Genomic DNA, 25,979 nt, shown 5'->3' on the forward strand with positions numbered 1-25,979 from the left:
TCTCAAAGTGAACCCTGACCGTGTCCCCTGCAGGCAGAGGCTGGACCAGATGAGGGAGATGTACGACCGTGCCGGGGAGATGACCCCATCCAGCCAGGAGGACAGCGAAGGAACCATGACCGGGAGCGACCCCTTCTACGACCGCTTCCACTGGTTCAAGCTGGTGGGGAGGTATGCCCCCCCCAAAAACGCACCACACTCACACAAAACCACACAACCATACATACACACACAACCACATAACCACTTATACATACACACACACTTGCATACAACAAACTCACACACACCCCAACATGCATATACACACACACATACACAAACAGAACCTCACACGCACTCACACACACAAGCAAACACACATACAGCCACACAAACCCTTCACTGCCTTCATACTCTTCCAAAAAGGAATTAGAAAAAAACATGGCTCACTCTGAAACTATCCTTGTTAGTCTTGTTTTTTTTGTTCTTATTTATTTTCGGAAGACGGAGAAAACCTCTTCCTGCCCGTTTCCTTGTAACCCTGGTAATGAGCCCTCCCCAGTGTGAGGTGTGAAAAGCGGTAGATGACTCAGAAACCCCCCCCCCCCCCACCCCGTTCATCGGGAGGAGCGTTAGACAGGAGGAAGAGCACAGAGAAAGGATCAGGAGAGGTGTGACTGCGCGGAGAATGGGATACGTGTGAGGGCCCCTCAGGATACAGCTTGTGTATGAATGAGCGAGAGGTTGAAAGAGGGGGAGGGTGTATTCACCTCATTCACACAGCACCTGTCCCCACTGTGGAGCTGCTGTTCTCAGTCCCATACCTCACTTCCTGTCCCTGCATCACGCGCCTCATCATTTTTTTATTTATTATTTGTTTGTTTGTTTATTTATTTATTTATTTATTTTTTGTTTACAGTTCTGTCATTTCAAATGTCTTTTTATCATTTACTTTTTTTCATTTTTGTAATTTTATTTTATTTTTTTAAAACTTTTTTTTGAATGTGTTCTCTGGTAATTATTTATTTACCTTTTTAATACGTTATATTCTGTTATGTATATGTTTGTTTTCATTTCATGTACATTATTGTCCATTCAGTTCCATTTGTTGTGTAAAATTGTGAACATTATGACTAACCCCTGTCGTATTCCCATATTCTTGTGTCTCTGTGTTCCAAGTATGTTGTGCAGCGACTTTTATGTCTGATTTGCTAGGCATGATAGTTGCAATGAATTCAGGCCTGTTACTGGGTTGGATATCCAGGGTGTGTGACTGCAGTTATCATTCCTTTGCCATTGCTTTTGCCTACATAGCAGGGCTTTGTGACGTCTCAGGTTAACTTGTGCCTTGTTTGGCCATTCTCGTCATCTGTGGACAAAGATAGAACAGCAAATGTTTTTTATGTGTCTTCTACATAAAGTTGCTGTACTGTGAAATTGCAGAAGAAACTTTTTATATGTTGTGCAAATGATCTGCACAACAGGCCTGAACTAGTACAGCAACACAGTAGGAAAAAGCCTGTTTTTTTTTTTTTTTTTTTGCTTTTAAAAGTATTTGTGTTTTGATGGCTATTGGGCTGAATTAGGTAAAATCAGTGTTGTGTCCTGGGTAGACCATTTCATGTGATTTTAACTTAAGATAGGGCTCTTCTTAATATGGCGTCCTGAGCACCTTGGGTGCTGTTCCTCTATTTTAAATGTTTCGGGCTCTCCTCCCTGATCCGGCCACACACATCCCCCCTTCCCCCCTCAGCTCCCCGATCTTCCAAGGCTGCGTGAACGAGCGTCTGGCGGACCGCACGCCCTCGCCCACCTTCTCCGCGGCGGACTCCGACATCACGGAGCTGGCGGACGAGCGGCAGAGCGAGATGGAGGACTTCCTGGACGACGAGGCCTTCGCGGACGACACCAGCTCCGACGCGGGCACCGAGGAGGGCTCGGACATCTTCAGCGACGGCCAGGACCCCTTCTACGACCGCTCGCCGTGGTTCATTTTGGTGGGAAGGTTGGTGAGGTCCCACTGGGGCGTGGAAAAGGGGGAGGAGACGTAGAGAGGGGGAGAGCTGGCTCCGGTGGATCTGTTCACCTGCGTGGTGGGGTCGTTCAGACCTGAACACTTTTGGGGCTGGGGCTGCTAGGCGAAATTCCCTGGCCCGGGACAAATTATATTAATATACAATTCCCAGGCCCAGGCAGTAATATTTACCACAAGTTCACAGAACATTGGGCCCCCCCCCCCCTCTTTAGGGCCCGGGACAGTGTACCCATTTGTCCCCCCCCTGACGGTGGCCCTGCTTTGGTGTGAACTCAGTGTTCTGTAATGTCCCGTGTGTATTACAGGGGACACGTGTCGATCCTTAGATTATATTTCTGGATTGGGCATACACCTCATAGGTTACAGGAGCATCAGTTAAGGACCCCGTCCTTTCTGTGGTGGGGGCGCGGACCAGTTCGGCAGCGGGTGGAGTTAAGAGCCAGCGCCCCGCCCTCCCTCCTCCAGCACCTCATACACACGTCCACCTGCCCCCTTCCGCCCGTTCCAACACCCCAAAATCACCAGCGTGCGCTGAATTAACCCCCATCTGTGAGCTCCATGCCTTTAACAGCAGCCAAATACGTGCCCCAATGCGTTTGCTTTTCATCTGTATTTGCTTTTCATTTTTTTTTTTAATGCATTTGATTTTACTCCTTTGTTCAGTTATCTATAAGACGCTTATTATTTTGTTTTGCCCACTTATGTGTGTGTATTATATTTTATTTATTTATTTTTTTTTACCTCCATAAATGTGTTTAGTTTGGTTTGTTGAATGTGTGTCACTGTTAGGAGGAGCTAAACGCGGAGCCTCTTCAGTCTGTCGGCGTGTCGCGCTGGAGGCGGGGTAAAGACGCAGGATCGATAGGCACCACATTAAGCCTGCCAGATTAATAAAGGAAACTGCGTCATTCCGTCTCCGGAGATTTGGCAGCACAGTGTGCTTCCTGCGGCTTTGGCTTTGAGATTTCCTGTGAGGGGGGGGGTGTGGATGTGCAGACGCAACCAATCACGTCGCACGGAACAGGGCGGCGAGGAGTGACAGTGTGAAACCAATCCCCAGGCTCATGCTGCTCCGCCTGGCCTCGGGCAGAAGAATCGATACACTACGAGAGAGAGAGGCTCTGTCTCGCACGCACTCCGTCTTTCAGCAGACCGAAGAGGCTTTTTCAAGCGCCTTTTTCATTTGCAGTGCTTTCATTTTATTAGCTACCATACCTTTAGTTTTATGTCTGCTTTTTATTTTGTTTTATTTTTTTTTACTGTTATTGTTTTCATTTTAGTTTATTGATTATTTGGGAGTATGTTCTGTTGCTCTCAGGAGGGATGGAGACCATCTGTTACAGTTTTAGCAGTTATCAGGTGTTCAGCTCAGTCTGTTATCTTCCTGTAGATTAGCTGTAAATTGTTCAAGTCATGAATATTGAGGTCTTTTCCTCTTTAAAATTAGTTTTTTGATCCCCCCTCAATATTAACCTTTTGTTTTGTTTTGTTGTTGGTTTGTTGTCAAGTCAATGTTCTAGAACACCATTGCTTTCAGTTACCAGTAGTGTTTGTGACATCAGCATTAGAATGTTAACAGTTAAGTACATTCTAACTACATATCTTACACCTTAAAGGGTTAAAGTGTATAAGAAGTGAAACGTGCAGCAACAGTAATTCGGTATTGGTTATAACCACTGGATTTAGGGGTGTGTTTGCTGATACTGGGACCAGTATAGTGTGTGCCTGGTGCTGTCTGGCGTGTGAAGACTGTCCATCGTTCTGCCTGTGCTGTGTTTACAGTGAAAGGGAACAGCATGGGCTCCAGGCTCGCTGAATCAGGGGATGGTGTGATGACTCTCGCTCTCTCTGTTCCCCTCTCTCCCGCCCCCTACAGGGCGTTTGTGTACCTGAGTAACCTGCTGTACCCCGTCCCCCTGGTGCATCGCGTGGCCATCGTGACGGAGAAGGGCGAGGTGCGGGGTTTCCTGCGCGTGGGGGTCCAGGCCATCGCAGGTTAGTGCCGCTCACCCCCCACACCCTAACCTCACACCTGCCGCTCCCATGGGACAGAGTCAGAGTGACAGAGGGACGCTCTTACAAAGGAAAGCATTGGGACAGGCTACTTCAAACCTCTGTATCTCCACTCATTTACACAGTTTTGCGGTGTCCAAACACCCCATGTCCACATGAAATAGAGTAAATGGTGTTTTTGGTATGACTGAAACCTGTCCAGACCCAAAGGAAATCATCTTGTGCCCACAGCATTACAGCGGTATACGCTGAAATAATTCAGAAATCCAGAATTTAATGAAAGCTTTTGTGGTTTTACACGGTCGGCATGGCGACCGGCACCATCTGTTGGTGCGCTTTGCGGAAAGTTCCCTGAGAACGAGGCTGTGAAACCCGTCCGCAGCATTGTCCTGCTTCCGGCCGAATTGAGTCTCGTTGCTTTTGTGTTGCCGTGCAGCTGACGAGGAGGCCCCCGACTACGGGTCGGGAGTGCGACAGTCTGGCACCGCCAAGATCTCCTTCGATGACGAGTACTTCAAAACGGTATGTTCTGTCCTCTGAGTCCGCGGAGTTTCTGTCTGTCAGAATGCACAGCACCAAACGGACTGATGTTTAAAGGGACAAGATAATGCAGCTGAAAATATTTTTCCCCCACAAAAGTCTTTCCCCTCTCAAACTGATATGGGAATTTGTAAAAGGCGCCACTATTGACTCTCCTTAGCAACATTTTTAAAGTTAACGTTTGTTAAAGCGGTTTATGAAATGAAATCTTGAGAAAAACACAGTAATTATTGACTGTTGCCAGGATTAGAGGTGTTCATGGTGGCTTTTCCCCCCTCTCTCTCCCCAGAGCGACTTCTCCACAGTGGCCTTGACCCGCTCCGGCCTCTCATTGGAGGAGCTGCGCTTTGTGGAGGGTCAAGGTCAAAGTTCGGAGGTCATCACACCCTCGGAGGAAATGAATAGAATTAACGAAATGGGTAGGCGGGAGCACGGGGGCCTCGCTGGGCCAGCTGTCCCATACTGCATTTCACCACAACGCCATTTCTCTGTGCCTCTGACCCAGGCCTCTTTTCAAGCGCTGAGTTTTATGAGCCCAACGTGAAAAGTGCGCAGGAGAATGGGGGCAGATGTTCCTATTCAGACTCGAAAGGGTCTCGCCCTCTAACATGTTTGATTATTCCCGTAATGAAATGGCAGAGACTTGATTATTCTCGTAATGACATGGCAGAGACGGGCCCTGCTGTGTGAACAGAGATGCACATTACCATCCCCATCACTGTGGCTTTTCCAGTGGCTACGGGTGCTGAACCTCAACTTGTCCTGGCTTTACCTCTGAACCTCTTCTGAGTTTAGTTTGTTCCATTTTATTATTTACTGAAGCGTTTTCCCTAATCCGTGCTTTAAGGAGCCGCATACAGTGCCCACACCTGATGAATTCCCTTATTTTCACTTCACTGCTCTACAGAACCAAACTGTATTACATTCTACAGAGGCTACAGATTTACTTTGCAGGATTTTCCCCCAAGTAATAACAGTGGAGGCACAGCAACACAGGTGAATTCATGACCACCTTCGCAAACAGAGAAAAATCTATTGAGTCTCAGACTCGGATCTCCATGGAAAGGGAAATAAGACGCAGTGGCACCACTGAGCAGAACTGGCATGGTGTAGTCATGCTCTCACCAGGTCAGGTGTAGGCTATAATGTGTGAACACCATGGCTCACCACTTCACACAGCCACACCTTACCCTCTGAGGCACTTCCCCCTCCACTAACTGTTTTCCCTGGGAGGAACCCTGCCTTGAGTCACTGAGATATTGTTGATTATGCCAAGTGCATGGGTGGCCGTTCAGTATTGTTGTAAGCACTTGTGGTTGTATGTACTGTGCCTTACACACACACTGTGCATGTCTGTAAGCGTTGTTGCTGTGGACATGCTGTGTTGTGATGGGTATGTAATCTGCCTCACACACACTGCACATGTCCGTATGTGTTGATGCTGTGGACCCGCTGTGTTGTGACCGGTTCTGGGCCCTGTCTGCAGATCTGAAGCGGGGCAACGCGGACCCCAAGGTGGGCCTGTCGGAGGGGCTGGGGGGGCACCTGGAGGTGGGCAGCATCTTCACCTTCCGCGTGACCGTGCTCCAGGCCAGCGGCATCCTGCCCGAGTACGCCGACATCTTCTGCCAGTTCAAGTGAGTCCCGCCCCCCCCCCCCCCCCTTTCCCAGACAGTTGCATCCACAGAAAAACCTCCACCGTGTGTTCGTCCTGCATCTCCACTCTCTGTTTTTCCACCTGCGCACTCTTCCCCTGTGTGTTTCTGTTAAACCTGCATATAAGGGGCGACATAGCTCAGGAGGTAAGACCGATTGTCTGGCAGTCGGAGGGTTGCCGGTTCAAACCCCGCCCTGGGCATGTCGAAGTGTCCTTGAGCAAGACACCTAACCCCTAACTGCTCTGCCAGAGGCATCAATTGTAAAGCACTTTGGATAAAAGCGCTATATAAATGCAGTCCATTTACATTTACATTATGCTGCTTTACGAGTCTGACTCCTTCTGTCCATCTGGCCGCCTGACGGTCTGTGTAAAGTCCCACAATGCCCTTTCCCCCCCCCAACAGCTTCCTCCATCGCCATGACGAAGCCTTCTCCACTGAGCCCCTGAAGAACACCGGGAAGGGCAGTCCGCTGGGCTTCTACCACGTGCAGAACGTGAGTGACCGGGTCCCTGGGACCGTACTGGAGAGAGAATGGTATTCTTAAAAAACACCCGCGTCCCCTCCTGTGCAGTCCCCCTGATTCTGTGACCAGGTCCCTGCGAACCGTACTGAGAGGGAACCACTAAAAAAATGCCCATGTCCTCTCCTGTCCAGTCCCCCTGATTCTGTGACCAGGTCCCTGCGAACCATACTGAGAGGGAACCATAAAAAAAAAAAAGCCCGCGTCCCCTCGTGTACAGTCCCTCCCCTCCTGTGCAGTTCCCCCCGATTCAGACTCCTGTTCAGGCAGAATGTGCTCAGCATTAGGCCTTTAGCCCAGTTCTCCATGAATAACGACAGTTCTGACAGGTCTCTCCCTGTACCGGTCTTGACGGTAGTACCGGGGGGAACTATGAATAATTGAACCTCATCTTGACTCCTCAGTAAATCCTTCCGATGGGCCATTTTTATAATGTGTGCAGTGTGTACTTACAGCAGAGTCTGATTTAGTAGGTGTGCATTAAAAACGTGTCAGACGGGGCATAATTTTGGCGGTACAAGCAGGCAAGCGAGAGCGCGCGTTGGCAGGGATGTGAGCGCGCCACGTGTCTCCTGTTGCTCATGGTGTCTTCCTGCGCAGATCGCGGTGGAGGTCACCGAGTCCTTCATCGAGTACATAAAGACCAAGCCCATCGTGTTCGAGGTGTTCGGACACTACCAGCAGCACCCTTTGCACCTGCACGGGCAGGACCTCATCAGGTGGGTGGAGCGGTTGCACCTGGAGCCAACTTTACTTAAAAACTACTTAAAAAAAAAAAAAAAAAAATCTCTAACCACCGACCTCTTTTTTTGTGTGTGCGCTAATGTTGTACTGTACAGCAGGAATATCCCTGGAACTGTGTTACTAAGGATGACGTCTTTTTTTCTGTTTTGTTTCCCAGGCCACCTCAGCCTTCCAGGAAATACTACCCCCCACCCATGCCCCTGTCAAAACCAGGTATAGCTCACGTTAATGACACTATTGCTTTGACATACAAGCTCAGACATCACTTTGAATTAAGTAGGCATTTTAATTATGTAATCAGTTTATCTGACATATGATCAAGTGACCATTGTGAATAATCTTAACTTTCAAAGTTTAGTTTCACCCGAACCCAACCCCACACCTGAGTGACTGCACTCTTACTTAACTGATGTTGTTTGTGTAATTAAACTGCCTACTTAATTTCTGAAGTTCTGTTTCTCTGTATTGTTATCTGGTTAAACATGAAGTTCTTTCTCGTGTTGTGGGTTACAACAGGATTTGTGACTGGAAGATTCCAGGAAATGAGTAACTTAACCACGCTCAAGCCCGACATGGGGTATAAGAACCAGAAGGGAGGCGCTCACTGAACTGTCGAAAACTAGACAAATCAGTTTTGTACATAAAATAAAAAGCCCTCAGTGGAAAAAAAAAAAAAAAAAAGTTTTTTTCTCCAGTTGCTAGCAGCGCATTGATCTGCAGCAGCAAACTTTGACCTCGACATAAAGCGGATGTGTTAAAGCGATCGGCCGGGGAGCGCTGACAGACTGTGTGAGGACAGCTGACCTCCTGATAGGTGGACTGAGCTCGGAGCTGCTTTAAGCCGGTTATGGGCCTGTAAACCCTGGCGCTAGCCGCGGCGTGGAGCCCAGCGCTAAGGCTGTGCGCGATGAGAACAGCAAACGCTGTTTGTCTTGGGGTCACCTGAAGATGAGGTGGTGACTCCACTGATGGAGTCATAGGTACAAGCATTCCCCCAGCCCTACTCACCCAGTTTATTTTAATTTTTCATGGCTGACATTTATGTAACTCCCTGCATGTTTTTTAACTGAATGAAGCCCATTCACGTGCTACACTGCAGTATTCTTGCATGCCTCATTTTCCACTTTTCTCTTTTTTTTCCCCCCCATCCTAATTTTCCGGTTCCCAACCTGCACGACCAAAACCCCCCACCCATCCCATCCCCTCCACTCCTTCCCGTCTGGCCCTCCTCTTTCCTTTCCTTCCACACACCTCCCCCGCCCCATCCTTTTTTGTTTCACATGAACCCCCCCCCCCCATAGACCACGCCAGAAAGATTGAGTTGATTAGGTACCTGATGAGCGGGTACGTTCACGGGCAGGTGCTGGACACGCTGTCCGAGCACGCCAACGCCCTGGCGTCCTCCGCCGTGGCTAGCCTCGAGGACGGCGCCGACCAGCCGGCGCACTTCCCCTTCCTGCCCGTGCCCACGGGTCCCGCCATGACCGTGCCCAGGCACCACGGTTGGTACCGCGGCCCCCGTAGAGATGCCCGTAGAGGAGTAGAGTCTGCCGATCCCTCCCGCCCGCCGTGCTTTGTGTGTCCCTGTCTTCAGAGCCTCAGCCAATCAGAGCTGCCTGGGGGAACTATAACCCCAGCCAATCAGAGCAGCCCTTCTATGACAGAGTCTAGCTGCCTGAAACACCCTGCAGACAGGGGAGGATTTTGTTCATGGGGTGGCGAGGGGGGACCTCCCTCTCACCAACGGTATTGGCCAATGATAATGCGCCATTTTATATGGAAAATTATTTTAGGTGGAAAATTTCCTACCCTACCGTACAAAATGTTCTCACAATGTTACTGGAACATTTTGTGTTAGTTGGGTACCAATAATAAATACTTACTTCTAACCTGTACATAATGGTGGTGCTTCTTCAGTTCATGAAAATCAATATATGGTGTGATTAAATGATTATTGAATTAGAAATTAATTAGCAATATAATGATTGTATTGTAATGAAAGCCACCCCTGATTGGGTGTTTAATTCTGAAGTGGTGTCATGTAGCTATGTGCTTTTATGAGAGCAACAGTAGATGGTAGATTGTAGATAGTTAGTATTAGATAGTAGATCTATGTTCTAGTGGTCTTTCTCCAAACAAGGTGCCTCTACATGAAGTTGGAACTCAAGTGAGTGCTCATGTCTGTAGTTTCCCTCAGCAGAACATTTTACTCAGTAAAACATATTGTAGAATAGAGGAAACAGTGATTTTGTAGTTTTAGTTTTGCTGAGTGGGGCTTTAAAATTAGCTTGTCTTTTTGATATTCTGTCTTGAGCAGTCGCTTTCCGTCTGGGCAGAATGCAGCAGCCTTCATCCCAGTGTGATGATATGCAGGAGCTGTAGAATGAAGACAGTGCGCTTGTAAATTATTGCTGTGCATTGCTTTGTTATTCTGCACTGGTTGGGTAAAGAGTCTGCTGAGTAAGCAATGTTTGCATCCGTTGTATTTCAGACAACAGAAACCTGACAGTTTAAAACTGCTGTAAGAGCCATAAAAAGCAATGCGGTACACAGCCACCTTCACAGAGAATAACAGAAAAGTGATCCCTCCTCATCCTAATGATAAATGGAAATCAAAGCAACGCATAATATTATTAATTCAGAGGCCAAAATCTCTACAGGATCGTAGGTTGTAAATGGTTTTAACCTTGAGGTTGCAGGTTTGATTCCCTGATAGGACACTGCCGTTGTACCCTTGAGCAAGGTACTTAACCTGCATTGCTTCAGTATATATCCAGCTGGATAAATGGATGCATTGTAAATGTTATGGATATAGGAGCCTCTGCTAAATGCCCGTAATGTAATGAATGAGAACGAGAAAGAATAAATGTGGAACAATGTGTGTGCTCAGGGCTGAAGGACGTTTGGGGACGCAGGTAGTGTTCTCAGACGGCCCCAGGGGCCCCTTGTTACGGACAGGTGTCACCTGCTTCGCTGTTTCTGCACGTGCTCATTACGTCGGGAGGCATCTGGTCCCGCGGAAACACCGGCAGAGGCAGGAGAGCCGGTCGTTAGTGCCAGGGCCTCGTTAGCAGCCTGTGGGAAAGGCCCATCAAACGGTATTGATTTTTGCCGAGCCGCTCCGCTGATCTCGCGGAAGATTAAAATGTAATAAGAGCGGCGGCGATGATTAGCTCTCCCGTCCCCATTAACTCTCACTTAACAATGTTTTCATTTATCAGAATCCTATTAAAGTCTAGTTAAATGCCACATTTTCCACATCTAATGGAATTTGCCTTTCGTTAATCCCCGTCACCTTTCTGCCCAGCCCCCCCCCCCCCGCCCCCCGCCACAGTAATCACTGCACGTTACACTGATGTAATTATGGCCCCATCTAACTTCTGAGCGGCTTAATGTCACTACAATCAAATGGAATACGCTGATAAGCAGAGCAGTCGAGTATGCAGAGAGTGTCTGTGTTAAACTCTTCCCAGAGTGCACCGGGTGCTCCCTGTCTTCATGGGTCTTTTCCTTGCTGGGGGCGGGGGGCCTGACGGCCTGGTTTTTGGCCGGAGTTGTTTTTCGCTGCGGTGTTGATTTGCGATTGTCTGTTTCCACAGTGCCGGCCACCAAACTGAACACCATCAGCAAGTCTAACCTGGGCCAGTGGGTCAGCAAGTACGACCTGCTGGTGTGGTTCGAGATCAGCGAGCTGGAGCCCACAGGAGAGTAAGTCTTTTCCCGGTCGGGGCCAGCTGAGGTCGCGACCCCAGAGTGGCCCAATCAAAGCTCTGCTTCAGGGGTCGTGACCCCTGAGTGGTCCTATCTAACCTCTGTGTCAGGTGCTGGTAAAAGCTCTTGCTAACATCCGCCATTTCTCCCTCAGGTACATCCCAGCAGTTGTGGACCACACCGGGGGCCTACCCTGCCATGGGACCTACCTTTTGCACCAGGTACACCAGCCACATCCCACACTGCCTCACAAGAAACGCTTCACAAACATTGAGTGTTTTTACTGGTACTAGAGTCATAAATAATGTCAATGTATTTCTTAACTTCATTGGCATGTTAACTTGGACTATTACTGAAGAACATAAGTAAAAAAATTAATTTGAAATGTTTGGGGTAAAGGAATACATTTCTGTGCTCTACGTCAGATTTTTCTTGGAGGTAAGTCACAGTAAGTGTGGTAGTAATTTGTCAGGTTGGTTCACCAGTACTTATGATTGAGGATGATATCCGCAGTATTAGTAGCAGTGGTGATTAAGCTCTGTAATACAGAGAACAGAGCACCAGTGACTGTGTGTGGTGTCTGGTGCGGCGCCATGCAGGGCTGTGTGTGATTGGGCGAGAGTGGCGCACAGGAAATGACACGGTTGCCTGGTTTGTGCCCTCCCCAGGGTATCCAGCGGCGGATCACGGTCACGCTGATCCACGAGAAGGGCAGCGAGCTGCACTGGAAGGACGTGCGGGAGCTGGTGGTCGGTGAGTGTCTCTCTGCAGAGCCATTTAGCCTGGCCTTGGCAGGAAGTCACGGACTACTGCACAGGAAGCATGCGAGTGGCCTCTTCAGTCAGACGCACTTAACATCAGTATGGGTTCCAGTTCAGTGGTACAGCACTCCAAAAACAACGTGCTTCAGATGGCTGTACTCGGAAAACACACTTATCCAGGTTCAATGATGTGTCAGATTCTGCACATAGACACTCAAATTCTATTGGGCCTGAACACAATTGTGTTACATTTAGGCTGACCAATGATAATATAAGTTCTTGTGGGTTTGATTCCCATCCAAATGATGGACTAAAAACAGTACCATTGTCTCTGAGCTTAGCACTAGCAGGGCAAATTTTATTTGGGTATGCTGTCCAGGGGGGCACTGGTACCTCAGTCTTTCTAACGGGACTGGGATGCTCGTGTTTGCCCCTCTCTGAATCACATTGCTGTGTCTTTTTTTCGGCATCAAGGTCGGATCAGGAACAAGCCGGAGGTGGACGACACTGCAGCCGATGCTGTCCTGTCCCTCAACATAATCTCAGCCAAAAACATCAAGTCATCTCACAACTCCAACAGGTACTGTCCAGAGACCCGGTCGCCCTTCACAAGGACGTTCACCCAGTGTAGTTCTGGAGCACGGCTGTATGCTCCAACTCTTATTTTTCTGACAGCGTCACTTTTGCTTTCTTTGTGAGTAGCTGACATTGAGAATGTTTTCAGTGCATCAAACTAATCAGGGGCCAGTTTCACCAATCACGATTACTGTGTTAGCTGGATAAAACCCGGAACCCTTCAAAATCTGGAACATGGACTGAAGTACACAATTCAGTAATCCTGATGCAGACCCCAGGTCTTGCTAGGAATCTCAGGGCTTGCCTTTTCCTCAAACTGTGGAGACACCTAGTGGTCAGAAACAGAACTTCCATAGAACATAATGCTTGTCAAATTTCAGCGCTTCATTTATAATAATCTAAAGTTTCCCAGTGTGCATTGTTTTGTTTGTTCATCTGTGTCCTGCTAGCGTCTATGTTCTCTCCTGCTTTGCATGTTTTCTGTTGCCTGTGTCCTGACTCCATTTTCCCATTTTCTCTCTTTTTGCCTTTTTTCTTCCTGCTGCTGCCGGATTCTTGGTTATTGGCAGACTTTGTCTTGATAAGGATATTGCTAGGTACCCATTATATGAGGGCATAAAGCTGTTTCTGAGTAAAGAGCTTTATGAGTCTTGTATGGCTTTGAAATCGCAAAGCTTAATTAAGTAGAATAACATTTGCTGTATTGCTATCTAAGTGACTGTTTTTAATTCTGTTCTGTGCCACTGTGTTCCTCCAAAATCTCTATTCCAACACTACGTGTTTTAACAACGCAACCCAAAACACAGGAGTCACTCACCCATTAACACATACACACACACACACACTTGCAGCACTGAAATGAATGACAGGACCTTCCTTATAACATCATTTTGGATGTTAAAAAAAGGCACTTATAAGGAAATGTATTAAAGTAGGTGTGGCCCCCACACAGGACCTGCCGCTCTTTTTTTATCCTTTATCTTGTTGATTCTGGGATCAGTTTTTCCATGGCAACTGTGCTTCACACTCACATATACATTGTGAGGCTACAGGCAGCCCATAGAGCTGGAAGTGGTGAGCAGGGGGCACTGTCCATGCGATGTAGCTCCTATGTCACAGATGACGGCTCGCCGTCTTGTTAAGCCACACCTATCATCTGCATATTCTGACCTCCCCAATGGCCACTTGGTCATAAGCAGACACTTACAGGTCCGACTTTGCGATGGTCATCGGACATTCCTTCCTGCTCCACTGCCCCGCGCCAGCTATAACATCAGCAAAAAAATTGCCTCTCATTGGAAATGAATGGAAGCGATGTAATCACCTGACAAATTGGCTTCTCGTTGGAGGATGTGTGGCTTCACCCCCTGTCTGGACGTACGGACTGGCAGGCCTGCGCGCTTGGTTTCTCTTCCCCTCAGAAACGGGCATTTTGACAGCCTAACAGCCTCTTCTCACTTCCTTGACGTCTGCTGAGGAGTAGTTTATCACCTGCCAGCTGTGTGTGTGCGGACGATGTCATTAATCCCGTCAAGGCCGACAGCCTCGCGCCTCCCGACGCCTGCGTGTTGTGCCAGAGAAGGCGCTACGCGTTCGCAGGGACGCGTCGGTGTTACGCGCTCAGCGCTTAGCGCTCCTGTGTTTGTTTGGGCGCTGGTACTGTTGAAAGTAATCTACTCAAGTGTTGTTGCCTTAGCGGTACAGAGCTGTCAATGGAGTTTCTGCAGACCTGTATAACAGCCCTTGGATATTCGTTCGTTATTGATGCCGTTACATTGAATGTTTTTCTCAATACGATCGACTGAAACATGGTAGTTGACATGCAGTGGTGATATAAGTAGAGCAGGGGTACTCAAATCTGGCCGTCGAGGGGACACCAGGTGAGTTAAACCTCTGGCCAACCAGTGGCATTAATCAATCAATGAACTATCAGGGAGGGAACAAAACCATCTGTACTACTGGCCTCAAGGGCCAGATTTGAGTATCTGAGTTTTAATAATAAACTTTTATGAGTTTTAGCATACACTAAACTGCAGTTACACAGTTGTGCTCTAGGGGGCAGTGGTGGGCTGCCCATCAGACACACTGTCATGCCTGTTTTCTCTCCTCAGGACTTTCTACCGGTTTGAGGCTGTGTGGGACAGCTCCTTGCACAACTCACTCCTTCTGAACCGTGTCACTCCCTACGGAGAGAAGATCTACATGACCTTGTCTGCCTATCTGGAGGTCAGCCTGGGCCACATGTCTGTTGTGTTCATTTGTGAGCGTTGGAATGATTGTTTTCTGTAGAATTAACTCTGACTGAGTGTGTGTGTGTGAGTATGTGTGATGGATGCAAAAGTGTGTGTGTGTGTGTGTGAGAGAGAGAGATACTAATGTGTGTGTGTGACAAAGATATTAAGGTGTGTGAGGAAGAGAGAGACAGAGATAGTGAGGTGAGTGTGTGTGTGTGAGAGAGAGAGAGAGAGGTAGTAAGGTGTGTGTGTGTGTGTGTGTGTGTGTGCGTGCGCGTCTGCCTGTGCGTCGGTGCGTGCGCTCACACAGTGTCTCCGCCCCACAGCTGGACCACTGCATCCAGCCCGCCATCATCACCAAAGACATCTGCATGGTGTTCTACTCCAGAGACGCCAAGATCTCCCCGCCTCGCTCCCTCCGGAGCCTGTTCGGCAGCGGCTACTCCAAGACCCCGGACTGGTGCGTGCCCCCTCACCGGGCCTCCTGCCTTCTGTCCCCCCCCTGACCGGCCTTGAGTTAGCCACTCCCATTTCCCACAATGCCTTTCTGCTCTGTCTTACAGCAACAGGGTGACGGGAATCTACGAGCTGAGCCTGTGCAAGATGGCTGACACAGGAAGCCCAGGTGAGTGTGCGTGTGTGTGTGTGCGTGTGTGTGTGTGGGTGTCTGTGTGCATGCATGCATGCATGCATATGTGCGTGTCTCTGCATTCGTGCGTGTGTCTGCACGCTTGTCTGTGTGTGTGTGTTAGTGTGTCTGTATGTCTATACATGTGTGTGTACTTCACCATTACTTTTTATGACTAAATGTTGTGAAGAGGGAGGACTTCCTGTGATGTCTTATGGGAGATGTAATTACACTAGAGTATATACCCTGTGGCTGTGCAGTCATAGCTGATAATCACCTGCTAGTGAAAGAAGCCAAAATCGTTGATTAATGACTACAGCCTCCGGCTCCTTATTTATTTTCTAGTGTTTCCAAATCCAAGCTGTAAAGGGAATGTATTATTGAGCCCAGGGTAATGTGTATACATCTGACCTAATAAGATCTATATATAGTATTGGGTCATATAGTATATAGTAAATTATGGTGTCTGATTTTGAAATGATAAATGACAGTTGCTGTGTGTGAGTTAGGTATGTTACTAAGATGTGTGTGTGCATGTGTGTGTGTGTGTCCCCCAGGCATGCAGCGACGGAGGAGGAAGGTGCTGGACACGTCTGTGGCGTACGTGAGGGGGGAGGAGAATTTGGCGGGTTGGAGGCCCAGGGGGGACAGTCTAATTCTGGAGCACCAGTGGGAGCTGGACAAGCTGGAGCAGCTGCATGAGGTAGGCACAGGGACACGCCCCCCCGTGGGCCTCTTCACCAATCAGATCCACCCAGCCCTCAGTGCACCCTCATCACTGAAGATGTAACCCAGGGGTAGGCAAACCAGGTCCTGGAGTGCCACAGATGGTCCTGGGTTTTGCTCCATCCAAACATATAACTACATGACTGAATTAATATGAATTAATCAGGCTTAATGATCGCAGTCACTCAGCGTTTCATCATTCACAATATTCTGACTGTTGTCATAGGATTTAACCCTTTTTCTTGGTTCTTCTGATCAGTGTCTTAAGAAAGCTGTTTTGAAGTCTCCTCTCACTCCTCTCTCCTCCTCTCTTTTCCCCCCTCGCTCTCTCTCTCTCTCTCTTTTTCCCCCTCGCTCTCTCTTTCTCTCCATCTCTCCCTCTCTCTCCCTCCCTCGCTCCGCCCGTCCCAGGTGGAGAAGACGCGCCACCTGCTGCTGCTGCGGGAGAAGCTGGGCGAGGCGGCGGCCAAGTCGCTGAGCGACTCGCTGTCCCCGAGCGCCAGCAGCGGCACGCTCAGCACCTCCACCAGCATCTCCTCCCAGATCTCCAGCGCCACCTTCGAGAGCGCCCTGACGCCCAGCGAGAGCAGCGGCTACGACTCGGCCGACATCGAGAGCCTGGTGGACCGCGAGAAGGAGCTGGCCACCAAGGTGGGGGGGGGGGGGGGGCGACGTGACAAGACGGGGAGGGAGGGGAATGGGGGTGTCTGGGGGGTCGGGGGCCGGCATCAAGAGCCTGGTGGACCGCGAGAAGAGCTGGCCACCAAGGTTGGGGGGGTCAGGGGTCTGGTGGCCACGAGAAGGAGCTGGGGACCAAGGTGGGGGACGGCTGGGGTGGGGAGGGAGTGGGGGTGTCTGGGGTCGGGGGCCAACACGAGAGCCTGGTGGACCATGAGAAGAGCTGCCACCAAGGTCGGGGGGGTGTCAGGGCGTCGGGTGGGGGTCAGGGCTGACATTGAAAGCCTGGTGGGCCACGAGAAGGAGCTGGGGACCAAGGCGGGGGGGTCGGGTCGTGGCAGGGGGGCTTTGGGGGGCCTCACTTCAGCCTGTAGGCCTGTCTCTCCAGCCTTTAGGTTAGTCTCTCCAGCCCATACTGACACCTGCTCTGAAGGGTTTCAAAGCGTCCACACTTAGGGTCTGATTTACTAAAAGGTTTTGCGCACGCTAAAGGTCTTAGTGAATCAGGCCCTTGGTGAACATGTTTTGAAGTTGTGGAGGAGGCCTAGCATGTATCAAAGCCTGGTGCATTCCAGCAGGATTTCAAGGTTTCTGTTTTTAGTGATCTACATCGTGTGTTCTGTAACGTAACGCTCTGCTCTTATTTTCCAGTGCCTGCGGCTCCTGACTCACACCTTCAACAGCGAGTACAGCCAACTGTGCAGCAGCATCAGCGACTGCAAGGTAAACGCAGGGGAAAGTGCCCCCTCTGTAGGGATACGCTATGTGTGCAGGACCCCCGTGCGATTGACCATGAGGTGTCTCCTTTTTCCCTGTGCTCCCCCAGCTGTCGGACATCTCCCCCATGGGGCGCGACCCGTCCGTGACCAGCCTGAGCAGCGCCACCCTCACCCCCTCCTCCACCTGCCCCTCCCTGGCCGAATCCCGCTGCAGCTCCATCGACCAGAAGTAAGGCCCCAATATAGACGTCTCTACCGCTGCCCGTTTATAAACTTGCTCAGGATTGTCCCACCTGGCTTGTAGCCAGAACTCCAGCAGCTGTTGACTGAAGAGAGACTCTGCAGTCTCTAATGAATGAGCTCTGTTGTGTTTTGTAGTTTATTCCAACGACTTTGAATAAAAGTGTCTGCCAAATAAATGTAATGTAATGAGTTCCAATCACCGTTTGAATCATTGAACCTTGAGAATTAACCTGATAGAACCTGTCTATCAATAATTCCTTGACAGAGAATTTGGTGTAAGTTATTGAGCAAGGGTACCCAAATCTGGGCCTCAAAGGTCAGTAGTACTACTGGGTTTTCTCGTCTCCCTGATAGTCCATAGTGCAATGATGTCACTGATTGGCAAGAGAATACACTCACCGAGTGCATCCAGTTTAAATCAGTCCCTGTCTAGAGGGGAGGAGAGAAAACCAGCAGCACTACTGCCCTCAAGGGCCAGATTTGAGTATCCCTGGTATAGTGAATGTCATCTTGGTTACCAGTGATATACTGTATCTGATGTGCTGTTCTAGTCTCAGTCTGTCTCCATTATGTGGATGAATGGTACATCCTGCAGGCATTCCCGGCTCATACCTCTCTCTCTAACTAGGACCCCCGAGGCGAACTCCCGCGCCACCAGCCCCTCCTGCTCGGACTACGAGAACTTCCCCATGGTGGCCAACGTGGAGACGTCCTACCTGGCCCGGGCCGGCAAGAACGAGTTCCTCAACCTGGTGCCCGACATCGAGGAGATGAGGCCCGGGTGAGCACTCCCGCTCATTATTATTCAAATTCCGGCGGCCATTTTTGCGCCAAACCGCTTACCGCCAGTGGTGGTGCCAAGGATAGGGGCTATATCCCCAGCATGAATCAGCATAGCACCAGCACAGCCTCCCTACGCAATTTCTTACAGCTTTACATTTTATAATAAACATGAATTATGATAACCTCCATGTGTTGAGCTAACTCTCCCTTAGTTTAACCTCCAGGGAGAAATTCTTGGTGTCGCTTTTTCTTACCACACGTAACTCATCATCATTCATCTTACTCCATATACTGACTCAGCCCTTGGGATTTTGCGGCCTGCTCAGCAGGTGAATCGCTATTGGCTAGGACAGGTCCAATCAGGTCACGGTATTGACTGTAGCTTGCTGTCTGCTCTCTCCTCACGAGCAGGTCGGTCGTGTCCAAGAAGGGCTACCTCAGCTTCATGGAGCCGCGCTCCAACTCCTGGGTGAAGCACTTCGTGGTGGTGCGCCGGCCGTACGTCTTCATCTACAACAACGACAAGGACCCCGTGGAGAGGGGCGTGCTCAACCTGTCCACGGCCCAGGTGGAGTACAGCGAGGACCAGCAGGCCATGCTCAAGGTGGGGCCCCGGAATCCCGACACCAGGCTCCACAAATTGGAACCTTAGAATGGAAGTATGCAATTAGAGGGTTCTCAGGCCATGTAATTTCTGGTGTAAACCAGGCTCATTAAAGTTTAATCTGTTTTGATGGCAGTGTGTCATAGCTAAAATTGCATGGTTGCAGATTCACCTGGGTGCTGTAACACAATGCGTTTTACTGGCATGAGTGTGAGTGTGTACACCCTACTTAAAAGGAGGTTGCCAGGTTTTTTTGAATGCGTTCAGTCGATATTTTGTGACTCCTGAACTTATTTTTTCTCAAAATCAGAGGATTCTATATATCTCAAGCGGAAGTTGGACTCCCTGATGACACATCCAGCTAAAGAATTAGCCTTCATTCCTGTCTTTTAATATATTTAATCCTTCAATAATTTAGCTCACTAGACTATACAATTTCAAGTTTGTCTTGGGTTGATCATTTTTTTGTCCTCTTCCAGTTACTTAACTTGCTGTTATTTGTGCTCGGTGGTTGTTATCTTTATGTTTAATAGCAATTTTTAAAAAAAGAAATGTGGACCTTGTTTCAGACTCCCAACACATTTGCTGTGTGCACAAAACATCGAGGAATACTTCTGCAAGCCAATAACGACAAAGACATGAATGACTGGCTGTATGCCTTCAACCCACTGCTGGCAGGAACCATAAGGTACGCTGCCCTGTACCTCAAAAAGGGGTCTGTCCATTTAACCGAATCTGCATGCTTTACGTCTTCGTCCACTCACATTACTGTTCACATTTTAGGCTCTTATCCAGAGTGACTTTTACACAGCTTATTTTCTTTGCATAGGATATGTTTATGGTTATGACCCATACTTACTGGAGAGTTTCAGGTTAAATTTCCTTTTGGCGAGGGTACAACGGTAGCGTCCCCCGTTTGGAACTGAACCTGCGACGTTAGAGTTGCATAGTCTGGTTCTGTAGAGCGTACATAGGACCTGGAGAGGGTAGGAGGGTCCAGGTGGTGAAGCCTAGGAAGTAACGGGAAACGGCTTCTACTGCACATGCTTGAGGGCAAAAGCACTTGCTGCCCATTGAATTCAATGTAAAAAAAAACTAAGGTGATTTAACAACCAAAGAAAACCTCATTGGTCAATTTTTTGTGATCATATATTTCATTATGTGTAGTGGTTTGTGAAACAAGAAGTGTTTTGGGGGAAATAATGATTAATTTTATGACATATTACATAGTTTTACGTTCCCCATTCATTTTAACGGGAGCTCCAATGATTTGCTGTCAGAATGCGCAGTACAGGCTGACTTTCGAGGCTTCGCAAGCTTAGGTTAGCTGAAGGCGCGCTTGTCTGTCTAGTTACAGTAGACGTGCATGTCGGTGGATAGACTGCAGGAAACGTTGTGTGATAGTCCTGCTGATACTGTGTGAATCCAGCCCCCTCATGTTGAGTTGGTTCTCCATCAGGTCCAAGCTGGCGAGGAGGCGATCCGGCATGTTGAAGAAGTGAGAGAGGCGTCTCGTCCCCCAGCGTAGGAAGCAGCGCTCCTGTTCTTCTCACAGAGCCTTTGAACATACCGAGTGTTAACTCTTACTAATCTTTGTGACTATTGACGGTTTTCTCTTGTACGTAGACCTGTGGCTTAAGTCTCCTCTCAAGCAACTTGAGCTCAAGTTCCTGAAAACCTGCGCCCACGACCCTACCCCAAACCTCTCCCCCTCTCTCCCTCTCTCGCCTAGCCTCTTGTGTTTTCTTCCAATTCGTCCCTTCCTTTTGTTTTCTTTTGTCATACCTAGTTGCATGTTGTAAAGCAGTCTGTGCATGATTCTTCAGAACAGTTCTCCTCTCCACGCACTTTGAGTTACTAAGTGTCTGTAAAAAAAAATTGTCCTTTATTCAGTGTTAAGTCAGGAACTTTTCTTGTGCCCGCATAGCAAGAGCAACAATCCTCAGGAGAAGGGCGGGTTTGCTTACAGATCTGACGCAAGCGTTAAAGGCGGGGTCCAGCAAATGCACGCTCAGTGAGCGTCGCCCGATTGCCAGCTGCAGGACAGTCAGCCTGTTTTTAACCGACGCCGAGAGGCGGCTTACAGACATGGACTTCTGTCCGTTAATGAACAGAATTTCCATCTGGTTTTTCAACGATGTATTATTACCGAAACAGGTCAAAATAGTTCTTTGAAAAAAATGTGTAATGGGTGTAACATGACTTTTCAACTAGGGATCCCTAAGCAAATTTGAAAAAAAAATTAAATATTAATGTAAATATAATATTAAATTTTAGCTCACTTGCAGTAATTATCAATATAAACCAAATTGCAAATAATGAGCTTGCTATAGCTAACACATACTTTATTTACATATGTGAGCTACAGCAACATCCTGTGCAGGTTACATGTTTGCCAAGAGGGGTGGGGTGGGGGGGGGGGTGTTCCTGTGGTCTGTGACCCTCTGGAGCAGGTCCTGGCTTAAAAAATGTAGAAACCCCCTTCGCTAGATGAACCACTGTGTCAAAAGAGGACAAAAGGTGATTGATTCCTTTCCCCTCTGTCTGGTACCTGTATGTACTGTTGAGTACTTTCTGTCAGTGCTGTGTAACATTAAATGACATTAAATGACACTATATTGATATAGTGTCCAGCATGAACGGTAACATTACAGAAAAAAAGGCATATTAAATTTGCCGAGTGAATCGTATGTTCTTTGACAGTTTTTAGGCATCCAGTGTAAGTTACTGACAGATTTGATGGCTGAAGAATATATAAAGATGTTTCTGTTTTGGTCAGAAAATGCATGATTGGCCAACAAATGGGCTTGTGTGGAAACATCTTATAGAATGCCCTTGCAGGATGAGATGGGAATTGAGGCTTTCTTCGTGAAGAAGGCTCTCCATTGCCCTGTCCTTGAATGCTCCAGCAGGCAGGACGCAGTGTGGACCAGTAACAGACTGGTGATCCTCCGGGGGGGGGGGGGCAAACTTAGTGATGGGATGCCTACACCTGTCCCTCAATACCTGGATTAAAGTGATCTGATGTGTCTGTTATGACCTTGTTAATTATTTGATGAAGGTACTCTTAACTGCAGTATGGTCATGAATCTCAGGTTCCTGATTCAGGCCGTCAGGCAGGCTATTACTGGTTCTCTTGGGTGCTGTAAGGTGATGTAGGGTAGGGCCAGATTCATACTCCGTTTTATGGCAGTTGGACATCAGCATTATGAAGATTATGCACCCTTGATGCTACCTTTTCTCTTAACCCTATTCATTCTGATTACGCCATCTTTTATTATTAACGTTTTTTGTACCTCCCATCATGTTGTTTTGCACAGACATGAATGCATGTGAAGGGTGGATCATGCCAGCTAACAATGCTCACGTTTGTGTTTTGCACATTTACGTTCTTGATTGTATGGAACAGATTGAAGTATCAAGGAACTGTGCAAGTAAAGCCTGGTATTTACATTTGCTGCTTGTGCAAGCACTGGTGGAACCTATGTTCAGATTTAACGGTGGGATTTCCGATATGTACTGTAGTGTGTCATGGGAGACAAAGGGATGAAAAATGCTCTGAATCTTTTTTTTTTCTTTCTTTTTTTAAATTATCAGATATTTATGAAACTCTTTGCTCTCACTGATCTAGCTCCTCTAACGGCATTAAATTTCTGAAGTGGAGAGGGAGTGACTGGCGTAACTGAGTGCGTCTCTTCTGCGAGGTCGTGTTACGGTGACGTTTTCTCATTGAAGTATGCAAACCAATGAGATGCAGGACCCCCTGGCCATCCAACCAGTAGGGGCCTGTGCTGAAACACAGTGGAAGGACGTAGTCTCTGTATAGGCTTTTGAAACCAAGGAACCAAAGGTCACTGTTGCTCCCGTTCCTCCCTCTGCATTCCACTGTAGAAGAGCCAAAATGGCTGCCCATGGAGGAGACTCTGTTTCCTTCCGTAGGCCCTTGGATTTCTGAGAACAGTTGAACAGGCACGGAATAAAAAAGATTCTTTGTCTCTGAGGTCAGCCAGCCTCAAGAGCAAAGACTGAACTTCAGATGGAATCTGTTGCATTTGTCACCCGATGTCTGTTAACTGTTTGAAGAAATCCACACTGCAAACTCCAAATCTTTTCGAAGGAAATCGTTTTATTACCTTCCTGCACAAGTTATTTGCACTGTTACTTTTTTTGTTACTATATGCACACATGGTTGAACTATGAAGTGTCTGAGGGAAAATGTACGGATCTATTAACTGTCAGTGCAGGTGTTCTTTTTGAGTTGCTTGTTTACTAAAGTTTAATTATCAGTTGTTTCATCGCTTGTATATATTAAGTTTGCATCTCTTTGCACACAGTGAAAGGGTATAAAACCAACTGGCCAATGAAGGTCATCACAGCATTTCAGCAATTCCACAAGAGGTTTGTGGCCAAAGGAAGTGCGTCTCAGATTTGTCACTGGAAGCATTTAAAGTTCCTGGGAGAAGGGGTTTTGATTCTGTACTATGTAGACTTGTATGCACACAAGAATAGCAGATACAAGTAAGAAAAGAATTATAATCCAAAAAAAGGCTTTTAATTCAGATAATTTTTATTCTAGTTCATTTTAGGCCATCTCATTTCTAGTGTAGTTTAAAATGAACTTGGTTCATCATTAAACGACAGACACTTCAGACATAATACAGTGATAGCCTGGTTCTGTGCTATATAATTATGTTGATGTAGGCCTATATTAGGTTTTTGGGTGTTGTTTTTTTTTTTTTTTTTAATCGGGTAGTACCTTTCAACATAATTTGAGACCAGCTATGGCTGAGGCTTTCAAAAAAGAGCAGCTTACCAGTTTATTAAGGACTTTTCACCCCCTCAATACTGTCCACCCTGCCTTTGAAGCAAAGCTAACACAAAAATGATACCACCTCCCTTCTGATAGGGACATGTCATTTTAAACTACCTGTTGACATTCCCTCTGTTGTCTTTAGTAGACAAAGCAAACATTAATACTGTACATTATTTGACAGATTGGCATCATTTTCATACTGATTTTGTAAATATATGTGTTGTATGGAGCTCAAATTAAAATGTAAATATGTTTCATGTATTTGTAATAATTATAATCCATTCGCTGTATAGCCTAGATGTGTCATGCAGATCTCTTAATTCTGTGTATGGTAATCTTGCACCATTGAACTGTTTAGTTTAGTGAATGAAGTAACAATAAAAGTACATCCAGTGCATTAGCAAAAAACTGCATATGTACAGTCTCTTTCTTTATGTATGAAGTAACTTTAATTGAGAGAAATATACTCTCAAAAGATGAACATGAGCAAGGCATCTGTGGAAAAAAATAAGAAATGACCAACTTTGCAATACAAGAGTGTGTGTTTGTGCGTTCTTTTGTGCTGCGTCCAAACATTATACACTTGAACAACTCCCCTTTTCCACAAATAAGTACAGTAACTGAATCGCCATAACTAAAAATTAACAAAATGCAAGCAGTTAAAATGCAATCAAGCCATAGTGTCCCTAATAGATAGCTGTATGCAGTGCTCTTGTGCCTGTGACTAATGACAATGACTACACACAATCCAGAGATTTATTTTCTTTGCATGCTGTGTAATGGCTATGAGTTATGTATGAGATAACGCTTCACCATAAGAATGAATACATCTGCTCCATCCTTGGTTGCAATATGGTTTTTCATGACTATAATTCATATATTTCGATAGCTGAATAGCTGTTGCCTTTGAACAATCCACAGTGATACAAGCCGCAAGTTTGTTTCTCAATGTGAATTTAGCATATTGTCTGCCAGGCGTCTCTTTATCCAAAATTTTATTAATAGGGACTAATTAGGCTACATTTTTCATAATAAGACTACTTATGTCAGACTAATTGTCGAGTTTAAGAATAACACTCTGTTTACTCTGATTTTCTGCCCTCTGGTAAGAAGTAGACTAAGTACTGACACTTTCACTAGGTATTGATGAGCGACACAGTACCTGAAAGCAACTGAATTTGAAGATTCAAACTATTTATTTGACAAAACCGTTTAATTGTTGACCACATTCAGGGGGTCCCTACTGCAAGACACCTACAATCACAGGCATATGTAGAGGTACCTCACGTATCTGTATTGCATGCTCCAAAATTTTTAACTCTCTCCATTAAGTTTGTTTTGTGATCAAGCAGAACAGTGTGTGGGTATTCATTTTTTCCCCCATAAAAGAATGGACGGAATTACTATTGACAATTTAACTGGGACACTGCAGTGGTCAGACTCTTAAAGTCAGATCTGGCAATATGGCCAGGATATGAAGAGTTCTACGCCACTTCCAGTTACTTCCAACTGGATGAATGACCACGTTGAGTCTGAAATATTTATTTAACCCCTGATCACGGGGATGGGACTACCATAATCACCACTATCAAAAACGGATATTGTATTTACTTGATCTACAGGAAAGACAACTCCCGCTCACCAACAGGACTTACAGCAACAGTCTGGTTTTCTCATGTCGCCCATCAGTTAATGCCTAATTCCAGCACTACAGTTTTCTAATGGTCAGGTTCCTGACGTTCCGTGCACGATATCACATTACAGGCATTTAGCAGACGCTCTTATCCACAGCGACTTACACATTGCATACATTTATACAGCTCGATATATACTGAAGAAATGCAGGTTAAGTACCTTGCTCAAGGGTACGGCTGCACTGTCCCACCCTGGAATCGTTACAAGACCAGTTCCTTGCCCTACACGACACTGCCGCCCCAAGTTCATACAATTTTTTATAAATAAATTTTCGATTGTTGCATTGCTTTAAAATGATGTATCTTTGTTAATC

At 47.1% G+C, this 25,979-nt stretch overlaps 1 protein-coding gene across 17 annotated transcripts in view; it reads left to right on the forward strand.

Annotated features, from left to right (window-relative positions):
* kif1b (kinesin family member 1B) overlaps positions 1–24,379 on the forward strand; it is an 85,587-nt gene extending 61,208 nt beyond the window's left edge. For 5 of the 17 annotated variants that reach the window (XM_064300813.1, XM_064300816.1, XM_064300814.1 and 2 more), the window contains 26 exons: positions 34–171; positions 1,736–1,987; positions 3,894–4,012; positions 4,467–4,552; positions 4,860–4,989; positions 6,057–6,207; positions 6,634–6,724; positions 7,352–7,470; positions 7,653–7,708; positions 8,797–8,997; positions 11,095–11,203; positions 11,361–11,427; positions 11,875–11,959; positions 12,442–12,547; positions 13,113–13,139; positions 14,655–14,769; positions 15,104–15,237; positions 15,341–15,402; positions 15,963–16,108; positions 16,543–16,782; positions 17,461–17,532; positions 17,636–17,757; positions 18,400–18,552; positions 18,966–19,158; positions 19,728–19,846; positions 20,618–24,379. In XM_064300813.1, the coding sequence (XP_064156883.1) occupies positions 34–171; positions 1,736–1,987; positions 3,894–4,012; positions 4,467–4,552; positions 4,860–4,989; positions 6,057–6,207; positions 6,634–6,724; positions 7,352–7,470; positions 7,653–7,708; positions 8,797–8,997; positions 11,095–11,203; positions 11,361–11,427; positions 11,875–11,959; positions 12,442–12,547; positions 13,113–13,139; positions 14,655–14,769; positions 15,104–15,237; positions 15,341–15,402; positions 15,963–16,108; positions 16,543–16,782; positions 17,461–17,532; positions 17,636–17,757; positions 18,400–18,552; positions 18,966–19,158; positions 19,728–19,846; positions 20,618–20,660 (3,136 nt within the window). In that variant the 3' untranslated portion in view covers positions 20,661–24,379. The remainder of the gene's footprint in view (positions 1–33; positions 172–1,735; positions 1,988–3,893; positions 4,013–4,466; positions 4,553–4,859; positions 4,990–6,056; positions 6,208–6,633; positions 6,725–7,351; positions 7,471–7,652; positions 7,709–8,796; positions 8,998–11,094; positions 11,204–11,360; positions 11,428–11,874; positions 11,960–12,441; positions 12,548–13,112; positions 13,140–14,654; positions 14,770–15,103; positions 15,238–15,340; positions 15,403–15,962; positions 16,109–16,542; positions 16,783–17,460; positions 17,533–17,635; positions 17,758–18,399; positions 18,553–18,965; positions 19,159–19,727; positions 19,847–20,617) is intronic. The other 12 variants (XM_064300820.1, XM_064300824.1, XM_064300826.1 and 9 more) reach the window with 6 other exon arrangements.
* Positions 24,380–25,979: the final 1,600 nt, after the last annotated feature.

This window comes from Anguilla rostrata, chromosome 11 (genome assembly GCF_018555375.3).
Source record: "Anguilla rostrata isolate EN2019 chromosome 11, ASM1855537v3, whole genome shotgun sequence".
Taxonomy (NCBI): domain Eukaryota; kingdom Metazoa; phylum Chordata; class Actinopteri; order Anguilliformes; family Anguillidae; genus Anguilla; species Anguilla rostrata.